This window comes from Vipera berus, assembly GCF_964194415.1.
Source record: "Vipera berus genome assembly, chromosome: 7".
NCBI lineage: Eukaryota > Metazoa > Chordata > Lepidosauria > Squamata > Viperidae > Vipera > Vipera berus.
In genome coordinates this window covers 43,139,633-43,162,118 of record NC_138209.1, presented here as the reverse complement: position 1 = coordinate 43,162,118, position 22,486 = coordinate 43,139,633, and the positions used below count along the sequence as shown (strand labels likewise).

The window sequence follows — 22,486 nt, the reverse complement described above, 5'->3', positions numbered from 1 at the left end:
TACGACTAGGGAGGCATGGCTGGGTGGCGGGCTTAACTGGCTGGCTCAACACTTCTTACTCAGTGCGGCTGACTCAGTATGGCCAGTTGGGGGTGGCCGGGTAGGTGAAGCTGGCCCAGCTCCGCTGACTTGAGATGGCTGTGTTGGCGTGGAGCAAGTCGCACCGGCTAACTCAATGTGGGGAAAACTCAGTGCCCCACAAGCTCCTCGCCTCCCCAAACTGCTGGCAACCAAGCGCATGAATGCACGTGGGCAAACACACACACACATGCACACATTGCATTCCAAGTTTAGGGACTTTTATCCACAGGGAAAGGAGAAGTCCTTCTCCCGAAGCCAGACATGATTAGCAGTTTGCCAGCTCAGATATAGCTAAAAGTCTCCAAGCTTGGAATGGGGTGTGTGTGTGTGTGTGTGTGTGTGTGCATTCGCACAGCACTCCAAAGTTGGATGTGAGCCTGGGGCATCCAATGAGCCGTGCTCGGCCTTGCCCCACCTACACTGCACTTGCACACCTCGGGACTCCGCACTGTGCAATCAATTCTGGAGCAATTGCATGCAATATATAATACTGCCTTTATATGATTCCTTCCCAGATCCTGCTCTTTGTTTTATATTGATCTGCTTCACAGTTCAAATGGTTCCATTTTATTTCATACATTACATTCATAATTATCCTTTAAAGCAGTTTATTCTATGTTGTACGTGTATTTTATAAGGCTAACTGTAGTAGATGCTTTTATTTTTGTTGTGATTGTTTGAAATTTAAAATCAGGTTTCTCAGTTCATTAGTTCCACTTATTAAACCATCAGATATTTAATCCAAGACCCAAAGCTAGTGTATCTAAATGCATTCTTAATTAAATGAGTGTTCAGTCTTTCTAAGCTTTGTATTTTAATGTTTATAAAGTATCGAACAGTATAAAAAGAAAATTAATTTCTAATAGTACTTGTAAGGCTCATTTTAAAAGTTATTTTTCCTTTTAATACAATAGTTAAGATGCTGTTTCAATACTTTAAATAAAATAATTTAAGGGAATTGCAAGTCTTTGTTTACATGCCTAGCAACAGCTTTTATGCAAAACTCCCACACATATTTTAAACTTGATGGTAATTATTGTGCACACACCTTGGCTACATCCTGTTTGTTATGAACAAATTCTTCCTGAATCAGCTGAGATAAATAATATTTTTGAGTTATGCTGTGCATGGAAAGTAAGTAAGCAGGCTGCCAGCTTGTCCCATTTCAGATTCTTTTCTCCACTCTTAACAAGTTGTTCTATATACACTTAATCTGCTATTTAAAAGATTCTGTTTTCCCCTGCTTTTCATCCTAGCTATCTCGTCAAAAACATTCTTGGACTGTTATTTGAGAAATTATGGGAAGATGGTGGTCAATAACCTTTTAAAATTATTATTATTGTGGTACTCTAGGTGATGGAATACATTGCATAATGATGCTTATTCATAACATTTTTACTTGGAGATAAAAATATTGCACTATAAAGAGGCTGTTGCATTTGAAAAAACAACCATGCTTCCAGTATGTTTCTGATATCTGTCATGTCTGAAATGAGTCATTTTTTTAATCAAAAACTAGTTTAGACTCCCTAAAGCATGTTTTTTTAAAAAAATCCCATTTATATCCCGCCCTTCTCCGAAGACTCAGGGCGGCTTACAATCTAAGCACAAACCAATGTGCTTAGCAATAGCCTTCATTCTATGTATATGCCTGCTTATTAGGGCTTTTGCCCCCCCCCCAAGCGGCATTATTACAAAGTCAGCTTAATTGCCCCCAACAATCTGGGTCCTCATTTTACCTACCTCGGAAGAATGGAAGGCTGAGTCAACCTTGAGCCTGTCCAGAACTTTGTGCCTGCTCTTTCCTTGCCTCAATAAATACTCTTGTAGACTATGAAACAATTTTATAGAGTGCATATAATGTATCATGTGTTCCTTTCCAATCTAGTTCATAAACAGTCTAATCTTGCAAATCCTAACATAAAGTTGTATTGTAAATGTTCTTTGTCTTTAATATTATGGTAGACAACCCATTACCCTTTGGGCTATAGTGTCAGAGATATTTCCTTACCTGAACAGAGAAATCAAATAACCACGGATAGGATAGTGAGAACGGGAGCAACTTCCTAATTCCTGCCAGCTTTACCATTGACTTTCATTCTGTGGAGCTGGCAGGGAGCATTGGAAATTATTATCATGTGCTCATATCAGGAGGGCAATCCTGAAGCCACCACAACTTTGCCAAATTTTAATCCTATGCATTAATGGGTCCCAGTTTTTTTTTAAAAAAAATTAGCCCATTTGAGGTTCATTGATTAAAACCTGCTCCCCTATTATGCACCATTATCATCCAACAGAGAATTACAAACAGACAAGAGTTTTAGTAGTATATAATTTCTGATACAGCTGGAAGTACAGGTTTATTTTGTTCATTTTTGCTTTCTTATTAGTCTGGAGTTGAGATGAAATTAAGTGAAATGCCAGTACTGGTAATACAGATAGTCCTCAACTTATAATAGTTCATTTAGTAACCATTCAAAGTTACAACAACATTGAAAAAAGTGATTTATGACCGTTTTTCACACTTACTACCGTTGCAGCACCCGTGGTCATGTGATCAAAATTCAAATGCTTGGCAACTGACTCAGATTTATGATGGGTCATGTGATCACCTTTTGTAATCTTCTGACAAGCAAAGTCAATGGGGAAACCAGATTCATTTAGTAACTGTATTACCAACTTAAAAACTGCAGTGATTCACTTAACAATTATGGCAAGAAAGGTCCTAAAGTGGACAAAACTCACTTAACAAATGTCTCACTTAGCAACAGAGGGGGTCATAGGTTGATCTCATTTGTGGTCGTAAGTCAAGGACCACCTGTAAAGCAACAACAATGAATTCATATAGCTGATTTAAAGATACAGTTAAATATCTATTCAAATGAAGAAAATTAGGGAGTTATATAAAACATTTACAGATAGTTTTTCAAAATGTGGAAAGGATTTTCTTTATAGAATGTCCATAAAGTATTGCTAAAAGAAGATGCCTTCCTGTAATGGAATGTGGAAATGACCTTTGAAATGCTGCCTAGCAACTATCATACAAGAGAGGCAGTAGCCTCCAAGAATAATGGTCCAAGAAAGTAACTTAGAAAGGAGCTGGCCTAATGGATCAAATAATTAAAAGTTGAGGTGGGAAGTTTTGTATTTTCAGACTTGCAAGAATTTATTAATGTAGCCTTACAATAAAATACAATTAGTTTTGTTTCCTATCTGGTTTACCTGGGAGAACTGACACTTACCATGTAAGACAACACCCACATATATTCTCCTTGAACACAGTAGTATTATGACTGACATTAACTTTTGAGAGACATCCTTCAGATCTGAAATAAAGGATTTGATTGGTTTGGGTGTGGCCATGTTAGGCATCCATTTATTACAGTGATATTTTCTTGCCAAGACTTGCAGTTAAGTTGAACTTCAGGAACTGAGAAGATTGCTTCTTCTACACAGTGTCTCTCCATTCGTATATTGAAAAAAATCCATAGATATATGCAGGGCTTTTTTTTGTCATAGAACCCTCAGAACGGAGTTCCGGCACCTTTTTTGAATGGAACCTTGTAGGGTAGGCAAGATGGGTTGTATGACATGTGTGAGTTCCGGCACCTTTTTCTTTTACAAAAAAAGCACTGGATATATGTCTGAATAGCGATGTTTCAATAAGTGATTATTTTTTTCTTCAAGAAATACTATATTCTGTGTACAAGATTTGGAAGGTGGCATCTAAAATATGCTTTCATAATGATGGATGACTTAGCTGTGACCTTTAGAGGAACTCAAACAAAGGAGGAATTATATAAAGCTGAACAAAAGGAAAACACCATGATAGAGTCTAGAAGAGGAATGGTAACAACTTTTGATTTACAGGAGATACAGCAGTCAATTAAAGAAGAGATTAGATCTGGTCAGTTGGAAATGAAATATGCACTTGAAGAGATTAAGGAAGCATGGATGAAAATGGAAATACGATTAAATACCCAAGCTGATTTGGTCACATTGATGAAGGATATGAGCCAGAATCTGATTAATAGTAAAGTGTTTCAAACAGCAGTAAAGAGCCAGAACATTCCTGCCAATTTGATTTCTGTTCCTGGAGATGATCAAGACCAGATATTCCAGTTATTGGGCAAGAATGCTGAAAATATTAGCAGGTGTGGTGCTAGCAGTTGGAGTGAGGAAAATGAAGAAAATTTGGCTTTTGGTAAGGTAACTACTGTAATTCTGATAATACCAAAGACTTAAATTAAAAAACATAATTTTCTCTTGGGCATTTAGGAGGAAACTTCATTTTGGCAACCCTGGGATTTAACTGCTATTTTTTGTTAACTTAAAGTACTTATTTGTTTCATTTTTAAAGGGTAAGATCCCAGCTTTTGTCTTCCATTTATGTTAGAATTCAGCTCCCATAGTATAGCCAGCAAGGCCAATATGGAAATTGGGAAGACATGAGATTAGGAAATTCTGGTGTAGGTAGTGCTACCATATGGAAAAGGAACTCTTCAACTTGTGGATTAAGACTGACTGAGTTGTAGATATTAGAGTGCATAATAAATTTTTAATTCAATTACAATGCCAGATGGAAGTGTGCCTGAGAACATGAACAATAGATGCACCATCTATGCCTAAATCATGTATAATTATGTTTTTAATCACTTTTCCTGTATAGACTGGCTCCCTCTACTTGAAATCTCATCACTTTCTTTAAACTGATAGCAAGTTAAAGAACTCATCTAAACTTCCCATACTTATAAGCAGTTAATCTTGCATCATAAAATTTATATTTGATCTTGGCTTTGATGAGTCTGAATCAAATCAGTCTTGATTCAGAAATTCTAGTACATAACAGATTTCTCCAGATTTTGATGCCCCAAATATTTGTAAGATGTATAGTACTAAGATGTAAAGTGCATGAGGCAAAGTTGGCAAGAACCGTAAGCAATTTTGGGAGTTGGAAGTCCATAAACTGTACGTTGAAGTTATCAAGGATTAGAAACACAGGGATAACTAATCAAACATTCTCATGAAGTAAAACCATTTCTTTTAATTGACAAAAATGTTTGCCTAGCTATCCCTATATAATCTTATTGTATTTTACTGTCAGCTTTTGATTTGATTGGTCACCGCCTGTCAAACATCATATAGCTGGCATGCTAAGAAAGCAAGAATTACACAGACTTCAGTTAGGTACCTTTAATGCTGGTCTTCAAATAAATACAGAATATGCAAGGACTTCCCAACCCTTCATATATAAGAGGAGAGTCCCTTTGAATGATCTCAAAAAATTCTTGATTAAGGTTCTTGCCATTGCTGAATTTCCATTTGTAGGATAGACTACCATGTTCTTTTCTAATTTTTGATTCTTTATATCTAATCTCTGTTCCATTATTTTCCCAGTTACTCCACAATCATTCACATTTTTAGCGACAACTGAATTATAACTTTGTACCAGAATACAAGCGTATTTTATCTATCCACACAGTTCTGGGTTCTTTCTCTGGGCTTGGATAATTAGCATACTTTAAGAGGTTGACTTTCTTAATTACTGAATACTGTATATTAACTTTGTGAACACCAAATTCTTGAATAACTTTCTCTGCAATCCCTGTTCTAATGTAGTATGTGAGAGTGATGCAACAAGAATACTTGATAACTCATGGAATAGTTTACAACCCATTTCTGTGGACAGTTTCCACAAAACTGGCAATTCTAGTAAAATAGGTGAATACCCACTAATTCTATGTAGCACCTGAACTCCACTGTATTGATTAAAATTATTCATCGTATTTGGGGCTGAGTGTCTAATCACAAACATTTGGCAATATTTGGAATCAAATGTTGGCATTTGTTAGGAAGAAACAGTTTACTGTACGGAAGGGAGTGCTGACAAAATTATGATGATGAAACCACTAGGAATGTAATAATTCTAGCTACAATCAACCCTAATAGTGACCCTCCAACATTCTGTTACAGACTAGTTCATCTTTATATCCCCCAGTGCTTCATTTATTTATAAGCTTCCTGAGTCCTTTGATAATTCACAGTGGAATTGTCCTGATGAAAATAAGCAAATTGATGCAACTATCAAATTAAAGATGAGAATATGACTAAGTTTCTTTACCTCCTAACCACTAAATTTCTAATTAGAGCAGCTTTGAATGACATTGAAAGTTTATAAACACAATTTAATAACTCAAGCAACAGTATTTGGAGTTTTATTAAAATGTGTGACTAGGTGTACCAATCCCCAAAATATTTTTCTTCTGTTAATTATATAAGTTATGTATTATTTATTTAAATCCCATCTTTATTATTTTTACAAATCACTGAAGGCAGCAAACATGTTCACCTCCCTTCTTCTATTTTCCACACAACAACAACCATGTGAGGCGGGTTGAGCTGAGAGAATAACTGACCCTATGTCACCCTGTGGATTTCATGGCTAAAGCAGGACTTGAACTCAGTCTTTTAGATTAATCTGGCTGTGTTATATTTTTATTTATTATAAAAACATGTTATGTTTCCCATCATACCTTTTATTAATATTTAAGTATGAGTTCAACAAATTTAAATCTGATAATTTGTACATTATTGCAAATTACTGTAATAAATGCATGAATAAAATAAATGCATAAAGTGGATCAAAATAGGGTCAGGTATAAATGTTACTCAATTCTTTAAATATTTCTTTCATATTGGTAGTTGAATTGTCATTATCCAAAGTTAGTGTAGATCAAGTTTGTTGTTTTAAAAGCCTCTAATTCTTTTTTTTTCTGAAATCTATTCATCATCAGAACATAAGTATGGCAAGCATTCTGGATTTAGTTTTTAGCTTAATTTATTATGTTTCATTATTTATCTTTTCACTCATCATAAAATAGCATAGAGTCAACATGAATAATAACCTTTAGGGCTTCCGGTTTGCGAGCGCGGTGCTTCTGGACGCACAGGAACAGTCTGCTTCCTACCGTAGTTCTTCCTCTTTCGTAGGACCCTGAAAAGGGTCGAAAATCACCCTTGAGGGGCGACTACCATGAGGAGGCCTTCCCTGCGATCGCGGAAGGGTGGCAGCCCTCCACTTGAATCCAGGAGAACTCCTTTGGCCCAAGGAAGAAGAGACCGGCCATAAAGATGGCCAATCATTAAGCTGCTCCCTGCCAAAAACCAAAAGCACTACCTAGCACAAAGAAGCAATCTGGAGGACCTGGGTGAGACTCTACCTTTTTTACTCCCTTAACTTTTTTCCTGTGGGACTTTTCCTGAAAATTTCTTTACCCACTTTTTGAGAAAACAGTGAATATTTACTTTGGGAACAAATCTTAAAGCCTTAAAGAAAATCAAGTAATTTAGCAAAGGAACTGAGTAATTTTATCTGTATTTACTAAAAAGCTCCTATTTTTTGGTGGGGATCTACTACCCTATTTCCTCTCTAAGCTGTGAATTAAAGAAAAAAATTGGACTAATGTTACAAAAGTTTTATATTAATTTGGAAAAAAAGATAATTTCTACATTGCATTGTATATGCTATTGATGACATTTTATGGTGAAACTTGGTACAGCAAGTGATTTTTTTCTCCTGTTATGAGAACTGACTGAAAAACAGAGCTGTCCTTGACATTACTTTTAAAGATATGTGTGGGAACACCTGGCACTGAAAACAACTCTTGGAGGTGGATAATCTTTGACTATTATTAAAATAGCCACCTTGGAAGATTTAGCTGCAAATAACAACAAAATGGATGAATATATCCCACCACTTGGTTATAAATTGATACTGGACACGATTTTGGCAATGACAGAGCAAATTAAAACCAAATTGCGAGAAAAATCTGACAACTTAAAGCCACCAAATCAAATTCTTACCTTAAATGAGGAAATAATAATCCAAGAGCAAATAGAAGAAGTGGAAACTAACACTAAAATGCAACTAATCAAATGACAACCATTACACCAGCTACTACTCTCTACCCATTCCAGATGGAATTGGAAGAAGGAAAAGACGTGCCTGATTTAATGACAACTATATTACATCAATCATCAAAAACTGAACTATTAAAGCAAAACTTCAAGGGTTACAAAGGGGACATTTTCTTCACAAAACTGACATTTGGATGCTCTTCCTGGATTCAAATAAGGGGTTTTGGAAGAAAGGGAGATATATTTGAGAATTTAAAGATGCTAAAAGGAAAGCCTGATTGACACAAAAGGAAGGCAAGAGTTAGATTTTAAAAAAACTGAACTTGTTTCTTTTTTGGGATCCCTAAAGATAGAGTATAAAAATACCTTTCAATGGATTAAGGGGAATCTCTAAAAAAATATAACTGATTTTACATTTAGGTCTTAGATCTGTAAGGGAAGTAAGCTCTTAGAATATAATTCTGAACTATATTATAGAATTTGGAATGATATATAAAAAGATAGTATTTTAACAATTGATGTATGGTTAAGACGATGTAAGATAGTATTTTAATACTTGTTGAACGGTTAAGACAAAAAATATCTTCCTAATAATTGGTGATTTGTTAAGATGAAAATGAGATTTTAATGGTAAAACATAAGAATGTTTTGTAATGAACAATCTAAGTTTTGTAGACAAGAGAATTATTCTTTATTGAAATAGGGAATTGTGGGTCACCCAAAAATTAAGCTTTCTTTTTTATATTATAGGCTATTCTAGAATATTCTATTGCAATTAGATAAAATTTAAAAACAGGATATTGATATGTATTAGTGAAAATATATTGAAAATTTTGTTAATTGACTAGGTTACAACTAGAAATATATTAATTTGACTATTTTGACTATCTGATAATTAATGGAATCAGAGAGGGAATCCTTCTTGATGCAACCTGAACTTGTTATATGTTATTTTGACTACCCAACCACCATATTGCTTCATAAATACATGTATATGTAAATATCAAAAAATCAATAAAACTTGTATAAAAAATAATATATACATGTATGTGCATATAAATTTACTTAGTAGCAAAATGTGTCTCAGAATTGGCTCAGATCAGTTTGCACCAGTTCAGCAGTACCAGTAGCTAATTTTTTTGTTGCCCAGGCCCAGAATGGACTTCCGGAAGTGGCATCCACACAGAGAACCGGTTGTTCACATATTTGAATCCCACCGCTGGCTCAGATGTTATTCAGACAATTTGTCTAAATGGAGAATCTGACAAAATAGAATTGTGCTGCTGCAGTAGCTCAGGTTTTAAGATGCCCAAGATTAGTTTCTTACAAAAGACAAATATTTATTTTAGGGATGGACTTATTGGATGTTAACTAGGCTAATGCAATGTAAACTTGAACTTTATGAAAGCAACCATTTTGCAATAATCCTTTGATGCTTCTAATTTAACATGCTTTAGATTCATGCAATAGCAAAGGATGGAAATGCAACTTTGAAATTTATTTTTGGTATTTATTGATATCCTTGGATTGCTATAGCACTTCTGCAAGCATATGCATTTCTGTTTCAAATTGTAGTATGGTCATTAACCAGAGATTAAGTATAACAAATGTGCCTTAAACATTTTAAAGCAGTCTTCACATACAAACAACATTTCTACAGGTGGTCATTCTGTCTCTTGTCATGGAGTATCCTTGTTTTTAAATAGCAACATTTTGCTGTGGAATAGATGAATTCGGGGCTTCTGTCAGCCATAATATAACTTATATAAAATTGCTTACCGTGACTAGGGAAATTCTTTAATAATAGGTGAAGTAATGGTCATCTCCATTCAGATTTAAAAAAACAAACTGAAAAATATGATCGACAGAGTCAATCATCCAGCATATATGTAGACATTGCTGGAAAGTTCTAGAAAATGTATTAAAGGGAAGTTGTTAAAATTAGTGTTAAAATTAGTGTTAAAATGAGCTCTTGTAAAAGGATATCTGTAATAGAACTAAGGGAATATAAACACTTTGCAGCTGCAAGCCTCTGTATTGGTCTTAGCAGTTGCAGAAACGTTGTACAGGTAGTCCTCAAATTACAACAGTTCACTTAGTGACCATTCGAAGTTAGAGCAGCACTGGAAAAAAGTGACTTACGACCATTGCAGCAACCCCCATGGGCACGTGACCAAAATTCAGACACTTGGCAACTGACTCATATTTATGACCGCTGCAGTGTCCTGGGGTCATGTGATCCACTTCTGTGACCACCTAACAAGCAAAGTCAATGGGCAAACCAGATTCACTTAACAACTGTGTTACTAACTTAACAGCTGCAGTGATTTACTTAACAACGGTGACAAAGCTCATAAAATGGGGCAAAGTTCACTTAACAAATGTTTCACTTAGCAACAGAAATTTGGGGCTAAATTGTAAGCTAAGGACTACCTGTAATATGGCTCATTTCGTACTGCACCCCTATATCTCCAATCCATTTCCTGATTAATTTCTAGGCCTTATCCGAATTCCAATTTAGCAGAAACTCAGGAGACAGACTGACTAGGAACATTTTAATGTAGCATCCCGTATATAGATTTAATGCATTCCCTGTAATTAGAGGAATGAAGCCAGGATGATCATTAATCATATAAACCGAATTCATTGCCAAGTCCTAATCTCCATCCTGGGAAGTCTTACAATCTAGTCTCAGTGCTGCACTGGGTGTTATAAACAAGGATTTTTGAAACTATATTGATTTTTTTAATGTGATTACAAAACTGTAACTGCATATCATTTGTACCCATACAATAGTTGGGCATCAAACTTTGTATGAACAATTTGATAAAAGTTGATAAGAATATAACAATTCAAATAATTCTGCAAATGCAGTCCCCCTTTTTCCCCCCTGTCTAGACACAACCTTGTGTAAAACTCTTACCAAAAACATAAGATGAAATTTATTGTTGTTCATAAGAATGTTTCTTGGGAAGTAATTTGGAAGTAAATGTTCAGTAAGATAGATAACAATAAAGTTCAGGCAATCTCCTCAATTAGAAATGTTACTTCAATTACCAAATAAGCTGCATCTTTGATGTGAATAATGAATGCTTTATAACTGTCAGAGAAAAGGTTCATAAAATCACAATACAGTTTTGAAATTATAGGAAGGGACTTGATAGTATCATCAATTCCACAATTCATGTTGTACTGTATATAAGTAATAGTGTTACATGGGCTCTATATAGCATTGATGTCAGGAACTGTATTTTTCTCTATAAAACTATGAAATCATTGCAGTGGTTAAAACGTTGGACATGAGGTGGAGAGACCCAGATACAAATCTCAACCATAAAACTAACTGGATGTTTTTTTTAGTCCCGTTTACTGCGTAGGGTAACTTACATTTGGGCAGGGAGCGGAAACTTACATGTAAGTTGCCTTGAGCTCTCAAAAGAAAAGGAGGAATATAAATGTAGTTAAAACAAATAAACTTTAGATAAAAAAATGACTGGCTTATTTGGAAACAATTATTTTTACTATAAAATGCTGATACTGTGTTTTTTAAAAAAAGAGAATAACTACATTTAATGGGAAACCCTTCTGTTCGATGTCAACATTAAAGCAGTAATTATAAAAGTCATTAAGAGCATAAAAGCATCCATGAAAATGCTTACTCTGCAAATTGCCAAGTATGCCTGCAGTATTGTCTAGAGAATAAAGTGTATCTACAATTTGCCATATTTGAAATTGCAGCACTAAAGATGCATTAGTGTGTGTCAAAAGGGCTTTCCAATATTTATTGTAAATGTCTTAAAATACAAATGTGGGAAAATAGGATTTTGGGGATCAAAGTAATTGATAGTGTTGAATATTAATTGTAGAAGATAGCAATGAAATATTTTAATGAGACACTTATAAACACAGATAATTAATCTTTAGAGAATTGAATTTATGAGTTATTTTCCTTGTAACTCAAAAGAATGCTGCAACATGCTGTGAGTGGTTTTCACTTGTCTTGCTAATTTGGATTATCTGATTTAACTTTTTCCCCCCTCTCTTTCCAGTTGGCCAGGGTAAACAGAAGAGTCCTAAGAATTCATGTCTACAGACCAGGACTTCTAAGGAAGTACAAGCAGAAACAAAAACGCAAGAGTTGACACAATACAAAAGAAAATGTGAAAACCAAAGTGGAATTATCCAGCAGCTGAAGAAATGTTTGGCAAACAGCAATAGGAAATTAGAAGTATTAGCTCTTGTGATCCAGCACTTTCAGTCTGAGGTAAGGTTCCATGTCAAATTTATACATGCTTTATTTATTGAAATCTAGACGCAAAAGAAAAACTCCAAATTAAATGAGAAGCCTAAATGAACAGTGCAATAGCACAAATTACATTTCCAAGGATATCTGGATGTTGACTTCCAATCCCACTTCATTGCTCTACTGTATAGACATGCTTGCCAAGCTTGGAATTCCGGCATGGACTGAACTTAAGTTAACTTAAGTAGTTACTTAAACTGCCAAGGAAGGTATTTTACAAAGAAAATGCTGAGTTCCAAATCACTGCAGATAATTCCTGCGTGCTCTTTCAGTTATCCCTCCAGAGGTGGGTACAGTAGGTAGGGACATTTCCCAGGTTCTTCTGTGTTGCTGTTATTCAGTCTTCTGGTGGATTAGGAGCAACCCTATGTGCAAATTAGAATAACTTTTCCCAATCTGCTACACTCCACATACATTGGCTTAGAATAAAAGGTAAAGGTAAAGGTTCCCCCGCACATGCGTGCTAGTCGTTTCTGACTCTAGGGGCTCATCTCCGTTTCAAAGCCAAAGAGCCAGCGCTTGTCCGAGGATGTCTCCGTGGTCATGTGGCCGGCATGACTAGACGCCAAAGGTGCACGGAACGCTGTTACCTTCCCACCGTAGTGGTCCCTATTTTTCTACTTGCATTTTTATGTGCTTTCGAACTGCTAGGTTGGCAGAAGCTGGGACGAGTAACAGGCGCTCACTCTGTTACGCGGCACTCAGGATTCGACCCGCCAAACTGCCGATCTTCTGATTGACAAGCTCAGCATTTAAAATGTGTGGACTTGAACTCCCAGAATTCCCCAGCCAGCATAGCTTAAAATAATTTAATTATTGGTTATTGGATTTATATGCTGTTTCTCTAGCAATTTGATAGTTGAAATACTTGCCACAGTGAAGAACATACAACATGGAAGCAAAAGTGCATTACTGCAATCAAAATTAAAATAGAACGCCAAACTAAGTACACGATAAAGCGTTAAAAGAGTTTATTTATTTAATTTTTATTTTTATTCCATTTATATCCCGCCCTTCTCCGAAGACTCAGGGCGGCTTACAAGGTTTAGCAGTAGCCTTCATTCTATGTATATGCCTGCTGATTAGGGCTTTCAGCCCCCCCCCCCAAGCGGCATTATTACAAAGTCAGCTTATTGCCCCCAACAATCTAGGTCCTCATTTTACCTACCTCGGAAGGATGGAAGTTACATTTTTACCAATCTCCTAAACACTGTGGAGACCAAGCACATCTCTCTAAAGAGGACATTCCAGAGCCTGGGACCCAATAAAAGAAGGCATTTTCTGAAAGTTGAATCTGTGATATTAAAGGCATCTGCAGAAGGGCTTCTTATCTGACTAGCTGGGCAGATCCTTCGTGAGAGATGTACTTCTGCAGATATTAAGGCTCCGAGTCATTTAGGGCACTATAGAACAACAGAGAATACTTTAGTTGCATTATGTACATTATTTTGAGTTGTACAAAATAAAAATGAGATTTGATTATTCTTGATATGCAGCTGGCAGCTAGTGCAAATTTTTCAATAAAGCAATCATATTTCTGTATTTTGAACCAGTAGCAATTTGTGGATATGTTTATACAACATAGAGCATATTGCAACAGTCATCTAAGGTATGGACAACTAACACAATGTTTGGCTCATTCAAGGAGGTTTGTATTTGGCAGTTCAGCCATAATTGTACAACACATTCCTTGTTGCAACTACTGACTACAAAATCCAGTGACAGATGAGAAACAAGGAGCGCTCTCAAATTGCAGAAATATACCTTGAATGTTATAACCCAGGGGTGTCAAATTGGCCGCCCGCAGGCCAGATGCGTCACATGCAGGCCATGCCCACCAGGCTCCACAAAGGCAAAAAACGTCGCAATATGTCACATTATATCACATGAAGTGATCGAGTTTGACACACGTGTTATAACCCTTTCCAAAACAATTTCACCTCACTCCCAAAAGTCCAGCTTTTTCTTTACAAAAAGCAAAAGACAAATCAGATCAGATTTTCTTTATCAGCATCACTTTGGTCTTGTCTGGATTTGATTTTAATTTGTTTTCATCCAGCCTTATAACATGGCTACATAACATTCAGGAATATTGATTGCTTCCTTTGAGTTAGAAAGAAAGGAGCAATCGGCATACCTCCAGGGAGTTATAGTATAATGTACTTGGAGAAGGTGTTGTCCTATGTCAGGGGTAGGCAACCTTGGCTCTTTTATGACTCGTGGACTTCAACTCCCAGAATTACTGAGCCAACCATGCTGGCTCAGAAATTCTGGGAGTTGAAGTCCATGAGTCATAAAAGAGCCAAGGTTGCCTACCCCTGTCCTATGCCCATCTGAAGTCTCCAAAGAAAATAGCTGCCATCTATGTTACAATATACTGTTGAGAGCATGGAATATTTCAGTGTGATTGCAAGTAGTCTAGTTCACAGCATATGTATCTTTAAAACAATATGAGCTTGGAGATTTTTCCATGGGTGTTTTCAAATAATTAATAACAATACCGAGAACTATAATTAAATGGTTTGTTAGTTGTAATCGTAAATGAAATACTTTGCAGTTGCATACTTTGCAGTTGTATGATTGAAACACCTGTACCTGAAGCATTAAAGCAACTGTGTCTCCCAGGAAGCTTGTATGTATTTCAAAGACTATCCCTGGTTGTATGGAGATGTGGGTGCATGCACTGCTGCTTTTTTTCATTGGTGGTCCCATGCATGGACAACTGGACATATTTCTGGAACAGCTTTGTATGTCTTCTGGAAGACAAAGCTACTTTAACACTTAGAAAACAGGTGCTTTGCTCTTAATATCACACACTGTGCAGCCTTCTATTGAAACAACTCACCTTTTGAAGCCAAATGCTCAAATTTGGAATAGGATGCACTATGCATTTCTAGTATATCAGTTTTCCACCATACATATATATCCTACCCAGCTAGTAGATGACCCCTTGTTAGCCTTGGCTGACCTTAAAAAGCTGAGCTGAGTTAGACTTGGTTGATTCTTCAGACACTAAGACTAAATTGGGTAGTTGAAATCCTAGATGAAGGAAGTGGCAGAGTGTTTTGTACTGTTATACTGTATTAAATGAGACATTACTTTTACATTTGTCATGCTAAATCTCAAATCAAATATTTTCCCTTGGCCTTCTTCAAAGAAAAGCAAACCAAGGTGGTAAAAACTCATTATTTCTTAGTATATGACTGAGCATGAGTAAGCACTGGATTTCTGTAAATACCAGTTTAAATACTGCATCAGTCATTCTAATGAAGTAAACTATAACTCAGAAAAGATTATGCCTTTTAATCAAACTTGTTAGTTGGCAAACATGTTAAAACTCCTTCTGACTTAATGTTACATAGTATCCATTTCTGGTAATTTCTCTTGCATTTGTGAAAATGAGGCAGGTAAAACAATTAGTGCTAAGATCTCATGAAGGCTTTCTTCATGTAGGAACCAGTGTGTTGCATCTTTATAAGTCACAATTCAGTTTTGAAAGCTAGTTGTAGCTTTTTATTTAAATCAGCATGCCAGTATCATAATATTGTACATTGTAAATCTGTTTAGTTTCCACAAAAGACAACATGCCTGAGATATTTTTAATATTATTTTGTCCAGGATACCATTATTACAGAGATCAACAAATAAACATTTGAATGTCAAGAAGAAAAAATTTCAGGAAAAGTTACATTTTTTTAAAGACTAATTGTTGCTAGAAAAAGTTATTTAAAGTTTACCATATCTTTAAAACAGGGGTGTCAAACTGCCGGCCCAGAGGCCGGATACGTCATGCCGAAACCGCGCCCACTCCATTGCTGGCAATGGAAAAAAAGTCATGATATGTCGCAACACATCACGTGACATTGCGAGTTTGATACCCCTGCTTTAAAAGAACAAGTGTTGCATCTTCTACTGAAAGTTAATGAGATCACAGTGTAGCATTAGTGACACTTCTGTTGTCATGGTAACTTTGATGTCATAGTCTTTTCATTACCTTGATCTCAAGGGAAAGACTGAAGAAGGGCCGTTGTTGTTGCTTAAACATACTCTTAATTAAATTGTGGCTATAAAACTGTCCAAATGTAAATGCTTACTTCCTTAAAAAAGCCTTTTAGGAATATATAACAGCCTCTTCATCAAGAAAGACTATGGATCTGGCTTTAATCTTGAAATTATATGTGTCAGGCCTCTATGATTAATATTACAGGCCCATGAATTTATTGAGCTATTCAGTTTTCATCGTGTGTACTTCATCAATAATTCATGGGTTGCACACTTGCAAAACTCTGCCATGCCTTTGGATTTGATCAGTTAACCATTTTGAATTTCCTATCTAGCTACAAGAAAGAAATGGTAAGTCTCTTGAAGTAGTTGGGATTGTTTTTTTTATTAGTGTTATTTTAAAAGAGGTTGCCAGAGCAGTCATTAAAATTAGGCAATTTGTGCATGTTTCACCATTTTCAATTCATATATTTCAACCTAGGTTTCTTGTTACTATGTAAGGGAACAACAACATTCAGTGTTTTTCATACCCAGAAACAGAAAACTAACCAAACATAATCCGTAGTAGCTTAAGGATCTTAGACAAATGCAGATATACTTTGTTTACATGTGATGTTATAATGCCTTTTTCACATAAAGAAGAAGAATTGTCCTGTCCATTTCTATCATATGTTTATCTGATGATAGAATGATATACAGTATCACTATAGCCTCCTAGTGTTGAAGTTGGATAATAACACAGAGCCAATAGCAATGAAGCTATAGGAATAATGTTGGGTTTCCTTCAGAAAAGTATTCCTGCTGTGAATGGTATTTTCTTCTTGACAGGATGTGAAGAGCCTATCCCATTTCTTTACAGCAAGAGCAGCAGATTTAGTAAAAAAAATAGGTGGAAGTAATACGGGAGTTAACAGTTCCAGGTATGGGGAAAAAGAAAGGCTGAGTGGTTTGGGATTGGTCTGGGATTGCATTGCTAATGTATGATTGCCTTTAACTGGGGATGAGCATCTCCTTTAGTTTGATTTGCAGAACATGCCCTTCCACAGTGTCTTTCAAACAAAATACCCTTTATCATTGCATTGTCCAGAGGTTACACTGTAATAGATAGTTGTATGGATTGTGAACAAGGCTAATTCTGCAAAAATGAAGGCATTAAATTAGCATTTTACATCTCCTTACAAACTGATGCACATGGCTTTGCACAGGGATAGCTATGAGATTCCAGCTGAAATACATACAGGTAGTAGTTGATGTACAATCACAATTGGGACCAGAATTTCCCTTGCTAAGCAAGGCATTTGATAAGCAAGTGACACCCAATTTTACCACCATTTTGTCATGATTCTAAAGCAAATCACTGTGGCTGTTAAGTGAATCATGCAGTCATTAAATTTGGCTTCCCCCACTGACTTTGCTTGTCAGAAGCCAACTGGGAAAGTCACAACTGGCAATCACATGACTCTGGGACAAATGCAAAATAAGACCAGTTATTAGATTTGGTTGCTGTTCAGATGATCCATCCAATAGCTACTGATAGGTTTGATTCTGTGTTGGTTTCTTTGAGTCACTCGGAGTTTTTTTGGTCAAATATCTAGTATTTGGTTCAATGATTTTCGTTATCTCACGTTGGCCTTCTAAACAGATGGTCCTCTATTTTAACATAAATTCTTCTTGGCCTAAGAAATGGAACTCTGTTCCTAAACAATGAGAATTGTTGCTTTTACCTAGAATTGATAGGAGCTCCTGGCAAACTAATCAGTTATCAGATAATGGATTTCTCTTATTGTGAGTTTAAACTAATTTGCATTGAATAAATATTTCAGAAATAACAAATATGTTCACAAGGTGGGGCTTTCTCTTTTGTCTATTTGCAAAGTAATTCCTGTGTCTTGAACTGAACTACCTTATTTTCTTGTACACTCAATACTTACAAATTTAGACTATTAATAAAATTAAGATATATAGAATTTAGAATATGCATACAATCCTCTGTGCATTTTAGTCTATGTAAATAAGTCATTAATATTCTTGTTTTAATGTTGCCTATATATTTCTCTGGAATAGAAGCAGGGAGGACTGACTTATTTGCCAAATAACAGGAAGTTTTATGGAACCTCCAAGACTAACTACCTTATATAGCATAATTGTTCATGGATTATGTGTGATCTGGACAACCTATTCAAACAATTCAGAGCCAATAAGAGCCCACTCTATTAATAGCCCTAATATGATTGCAGGAGCTCCCATGCTTTGCAATATACTGATTAAGTATGCAGAATAAATACTGATGCAATATAAATCCTGATTTTGAATTAAGTCACCATATTAGAGAAGGAAAAAGATTCTTGGTGACCAAATTCATATATTAATCTAAGCAATAAATGCAAGGCTAGATTTGACTCCTGATTAGATACCTCATGAGATCAACTCAAGGTTATCACCTTTTTAAATAAATAAATAAATAAATAAATTATTATTATTATTATTATTATTATTATTATTATTATTATTATTATTATTATTATTATTATTATTATTATTATTATTATTATTATTATTATTATTATTATTATTATTATTATTATTATTATTTGCCTTTGAGTCTGCCAGGACAGGCCTCTTCAGTTTTCCTGGCAACATTTTCAGAGGTGGTTTGTCCTTGCCTCCTTCCTAGGGCTGAGAGTGAATGACTGGCCTAAGGTCACCCAACTGGCTTCATGCCTAGGGTAGCACTAGAACTCACAGTCTCTTGTTTTTTAGTCTGATGCCTTAACCACTAAATCACACAACCTAGAGCCAAGAGTGTCTACGCCGGTATGGAAATGAGGTTTATTTATTTATTATTTATTTATTTATTTATTTATTTATTTATTTTATTGAATTTGTATACCGCCCTATTCCCGTAGGACTCAGGGCGGTTTACAGGGCAGTTAAAACCATGAAATACAAAAATTAAAATCAATTAAAACAATTAAATTAAATTCAAGCCCCAAGAGTAAATCTAAAACCCAGTTAAATTAACAACCCCACAGTCTGGACCAAACAGATCAAAGAGCCAAGTTTTCAGGTCCCGGCGAAATGAGGTTAAAATATGAATAGAAGTATCCCTGTGTCTCTTCACATTGCTCTTTTCACTCCCACCATCCCAATGAGAAGCTCCTGAAAGGATTAATATCTCTTTCATTTGCTGCTGTATACTCAACAGAGCTGCATAACAAACATAAAGCAAATTTTGGCAAAGTTCCTTTCTTTTTTCCCCTCTTTCAGCTCACATCATCTCATTTCCCCACCAGCCTGTCTAATAAATTAAGAGTAAAAGCCTAGAATAACTAATTCAGAACGGCTAAAAATAAAACCCATTATCCATAGAGATGGTCAGGAGAATGTTTTCTCCCCCTCCTTTCTTCCCCTGATCCCGTTCCCCCCAGGCATCATACCAACTGATATTTGAGTAAGTGGCAATCGATCTTAGTAATGTCTGGCTCTCATTTTTCAGAAACAAAAGAGCTGTAGCTTTAAGTAATCACTAGCTGCTTGTGCCAAGTGCAGAGGCTGCAGTGAGTGTCTCTCTGTATTCGGAGAGACCAGTAGAAGAACTACGGTAAACTGCAAAGCATGATGAAGTCGAGCTCAGGCAGTGGCCAATGGAGTGCGACTTGGCTGTGAGTTAAATGTGGCCCAACCAGTTTGCTTTGTGGTACTGCTTGCCACCTGTACACTCCTGCCTGCATATGCTGGGGACAGAATACAAGCTGGGGACCGAAGCTGTACAATGGGCTGCTCTAGCAGCAAAGTGTGCTTGTATTTTCCATGTGCTGCAAAAAAGGTAATTAGTATTTGTTCTGTAATGTTCTTCTGGAATAATGTCAAGGAGTTTTCAGCAGTGGTTTGCTGCAAGCAAGGTGAAATGCTTCTCGCAGCAGGAAGCCTGGATTTTGATATCTCTGCAATGTTGAGCTCTCCAAGCAGTGATTGCATGAAGGAGGCAGAGGGTTCATTGCACCTTATAGATTCTGGCGGGGGGGGGGGGGTGTGAGGGAGAGGGGGCTGCTTGGTTATTGTCTAATTGAACTCCAGGGTGAGCTGTGTCCTGTAACTTGTTCAGTAGTTGGAAAAAGGCAGAAAAGGACCTGGATTCTTTTGAGATGTTTAAAGTGCACCAACTTTAGCGTTAAGAAAAGAACAATCCTGATTAAGAGAATGTTTTGACTGAAACTGTGACACACACTGTGTTGCTTCTAAATTTTGTAACTGGCTTTGTAATCTATAGAAGACTTGGGTTCTAGTTATCTTTGTTATTAAGTACTTTGAACTTTGTCACTCCTGTGTGGCCCTCAAAGTTATGAATAAGAGGTCCTACAAGTTTGTTGAATATAGTTAGAAGATGTTAATTTAATCCTAAGAGTGTCCACCCTTAATCTGAAAACTAAGGTCTTGCTGACTTTAAAGTACTTAACAAGAGATGAAAACCTTATTTAAACACATCTGCTTCCTTATCTCAGAACTTCTGTGTTTTTCCTGTGTTAAAAAAGCTGTTATCCTGGATGATTCATACCTTGGCATCTCCCCACCTCCCAAGCTCCTGTCATTTAGCACATAGCCCACAAATATAACTACTAAAAAGTATTTCCCCCCCCAATAACATTATATGTATCTCTGCTGTGTTTTTTCCACAGAGAGAAGAAGTGCTTTCCCAACGTAAAGAGTTATCACTAGAACTTCTCAACCTCCGTGGAGATCTGAGTAAGTATTAATCAATGCTATCCACCCTCCTTTTTAAAGTGATAAATGGAGCAGCAAAGCAGGGCCAGAACAAGTCATAGAATTGACTCAGCATATTCAGACCTCCCCTTCCACTGACTCCCACTTCATTCTGTTCAGATCTTTGTGGTCTTCATTTTTCCAGATTCTTGATTCCTTGACCCTGAGGTCATCTGGCTTCCAAAAAATGTCTCTGATGGTCCAAACGTCCACTGTGGGGAAAGTGGATGATGAGATAGGCTGTGAAAATGCATGTTTTTCCTTTTGTTGGTTTAAATCAGGGGGGGTGTCCAACTTTGGTAACTTTAAAACTTGTGGACTTCAACTCCAGAATTCCCCCATCAGCTGGGGAATTCTGGAGTTGAACTTCACAAGTTTTAAAGTTGCCAAAGTTGAACATCCATAGTTTAAATGGTATAACAGGCATTATTTTCCCTTTTGACAATGAGGAAACAATGGTAATGTGCTGTATTTTATTCACAGTGGTGTATCACTCTTAGCCTGTTCGCAGTGAAATTAACGACAAACTAAGAAAACATCACTTAAACTAAATGGATTAACTGCTTCAAGGCAGATGAGATCTACTTTAAATGCACCAGAGGAGCATTTTATCTTAATAAACAGCTTTAGTATATTTAATGTTAGGTCATAAGGTGATTGTAACACAGGGGTCTTCAAACTTGGCCCTTTTATGATTTGTGGACTTCAACTCCCAGAATTCCTCAGCCAGAGTGCCTGAGGAGTTGAAGTCCACAAGTCATAAAAGGGCCAAGTTTGAAGACTCCTGTTGTAACATTATGGGTAAGAGAATAAAATTGGTTTTGCTTTATATCTTACCTCTGTCCTTGTTAGCTGGCCTAAGGCAGGTTGCTGACACTTAATTTCAGCCATTTTTTTTAACACAAAACTAAGACTGACCTATTTGATGGATTAATAGAATGGGGCAATGAGATAACATATGTGAAACACTTAAGCAATTTGCTCTATAAGTTGATTGACATTTAATCTGTGAAATGTGATTATAAGTCCCTTGTCATTTCAGATATTTTATTATGAAACAAATGACAAGTAACTTCAGGGCAATTTTAAGCAGTGGTTATATTTTTCACCATTGTTCATATGACCTTCTCTAACTTGATGTCTCATTGCACATGGACTACAATTCCAACCTTTGTGGACATATGGCTGAACCTATTTGCAGATAGCATGAAATCTGGAGAGTGACAGATTCAAGAAATGTTACTGTACCTTAGCATATCTAAGGTGATTCATACATTATCAATTATTGGCACTGAAAGCTTACTCTTACTAAAAGCATACAATAGATGAGATAAAGAAGCTTTCTTCTGCCTTAATATACTGAAAGAGATGTTTATGTTAATCATGCATAGGCATAACATTTTTAAGGGGATTATTTTTCAA

At 36.2% G+C, this 22,486-nt stretch overlaps 1 protein-coding gene across 4 annotated transcripts in view; it reads left to right on the top strand.

Annotated features, from left to right (window-relative positions):
• The window catches only part of MTUS1 (microtubule associated scaffold protein 1), a 111,010-nt gene that overhangs the window by 71,832 nt on the left and 16,692 nt on the right, over positions 1-22,486 (top strand). For all 4 annotated transcript variants that reach the window (XM_081333118.1, XM_081333117.1, XM_081333115.1 and 1 more), the window contains 2 exons: positions 12,048-12,262; positions 20,980-21,046. In XM_081333118.1, the coding sequence (XP_081189244.1) occupies positions 12,048-12,262; positions 20,980-21,046 (282 nt within the window). The remainder of the gene's footprint in view (positions 1-12,047; positions 12,263-20,979; positions 21,047-22,486) is intronic.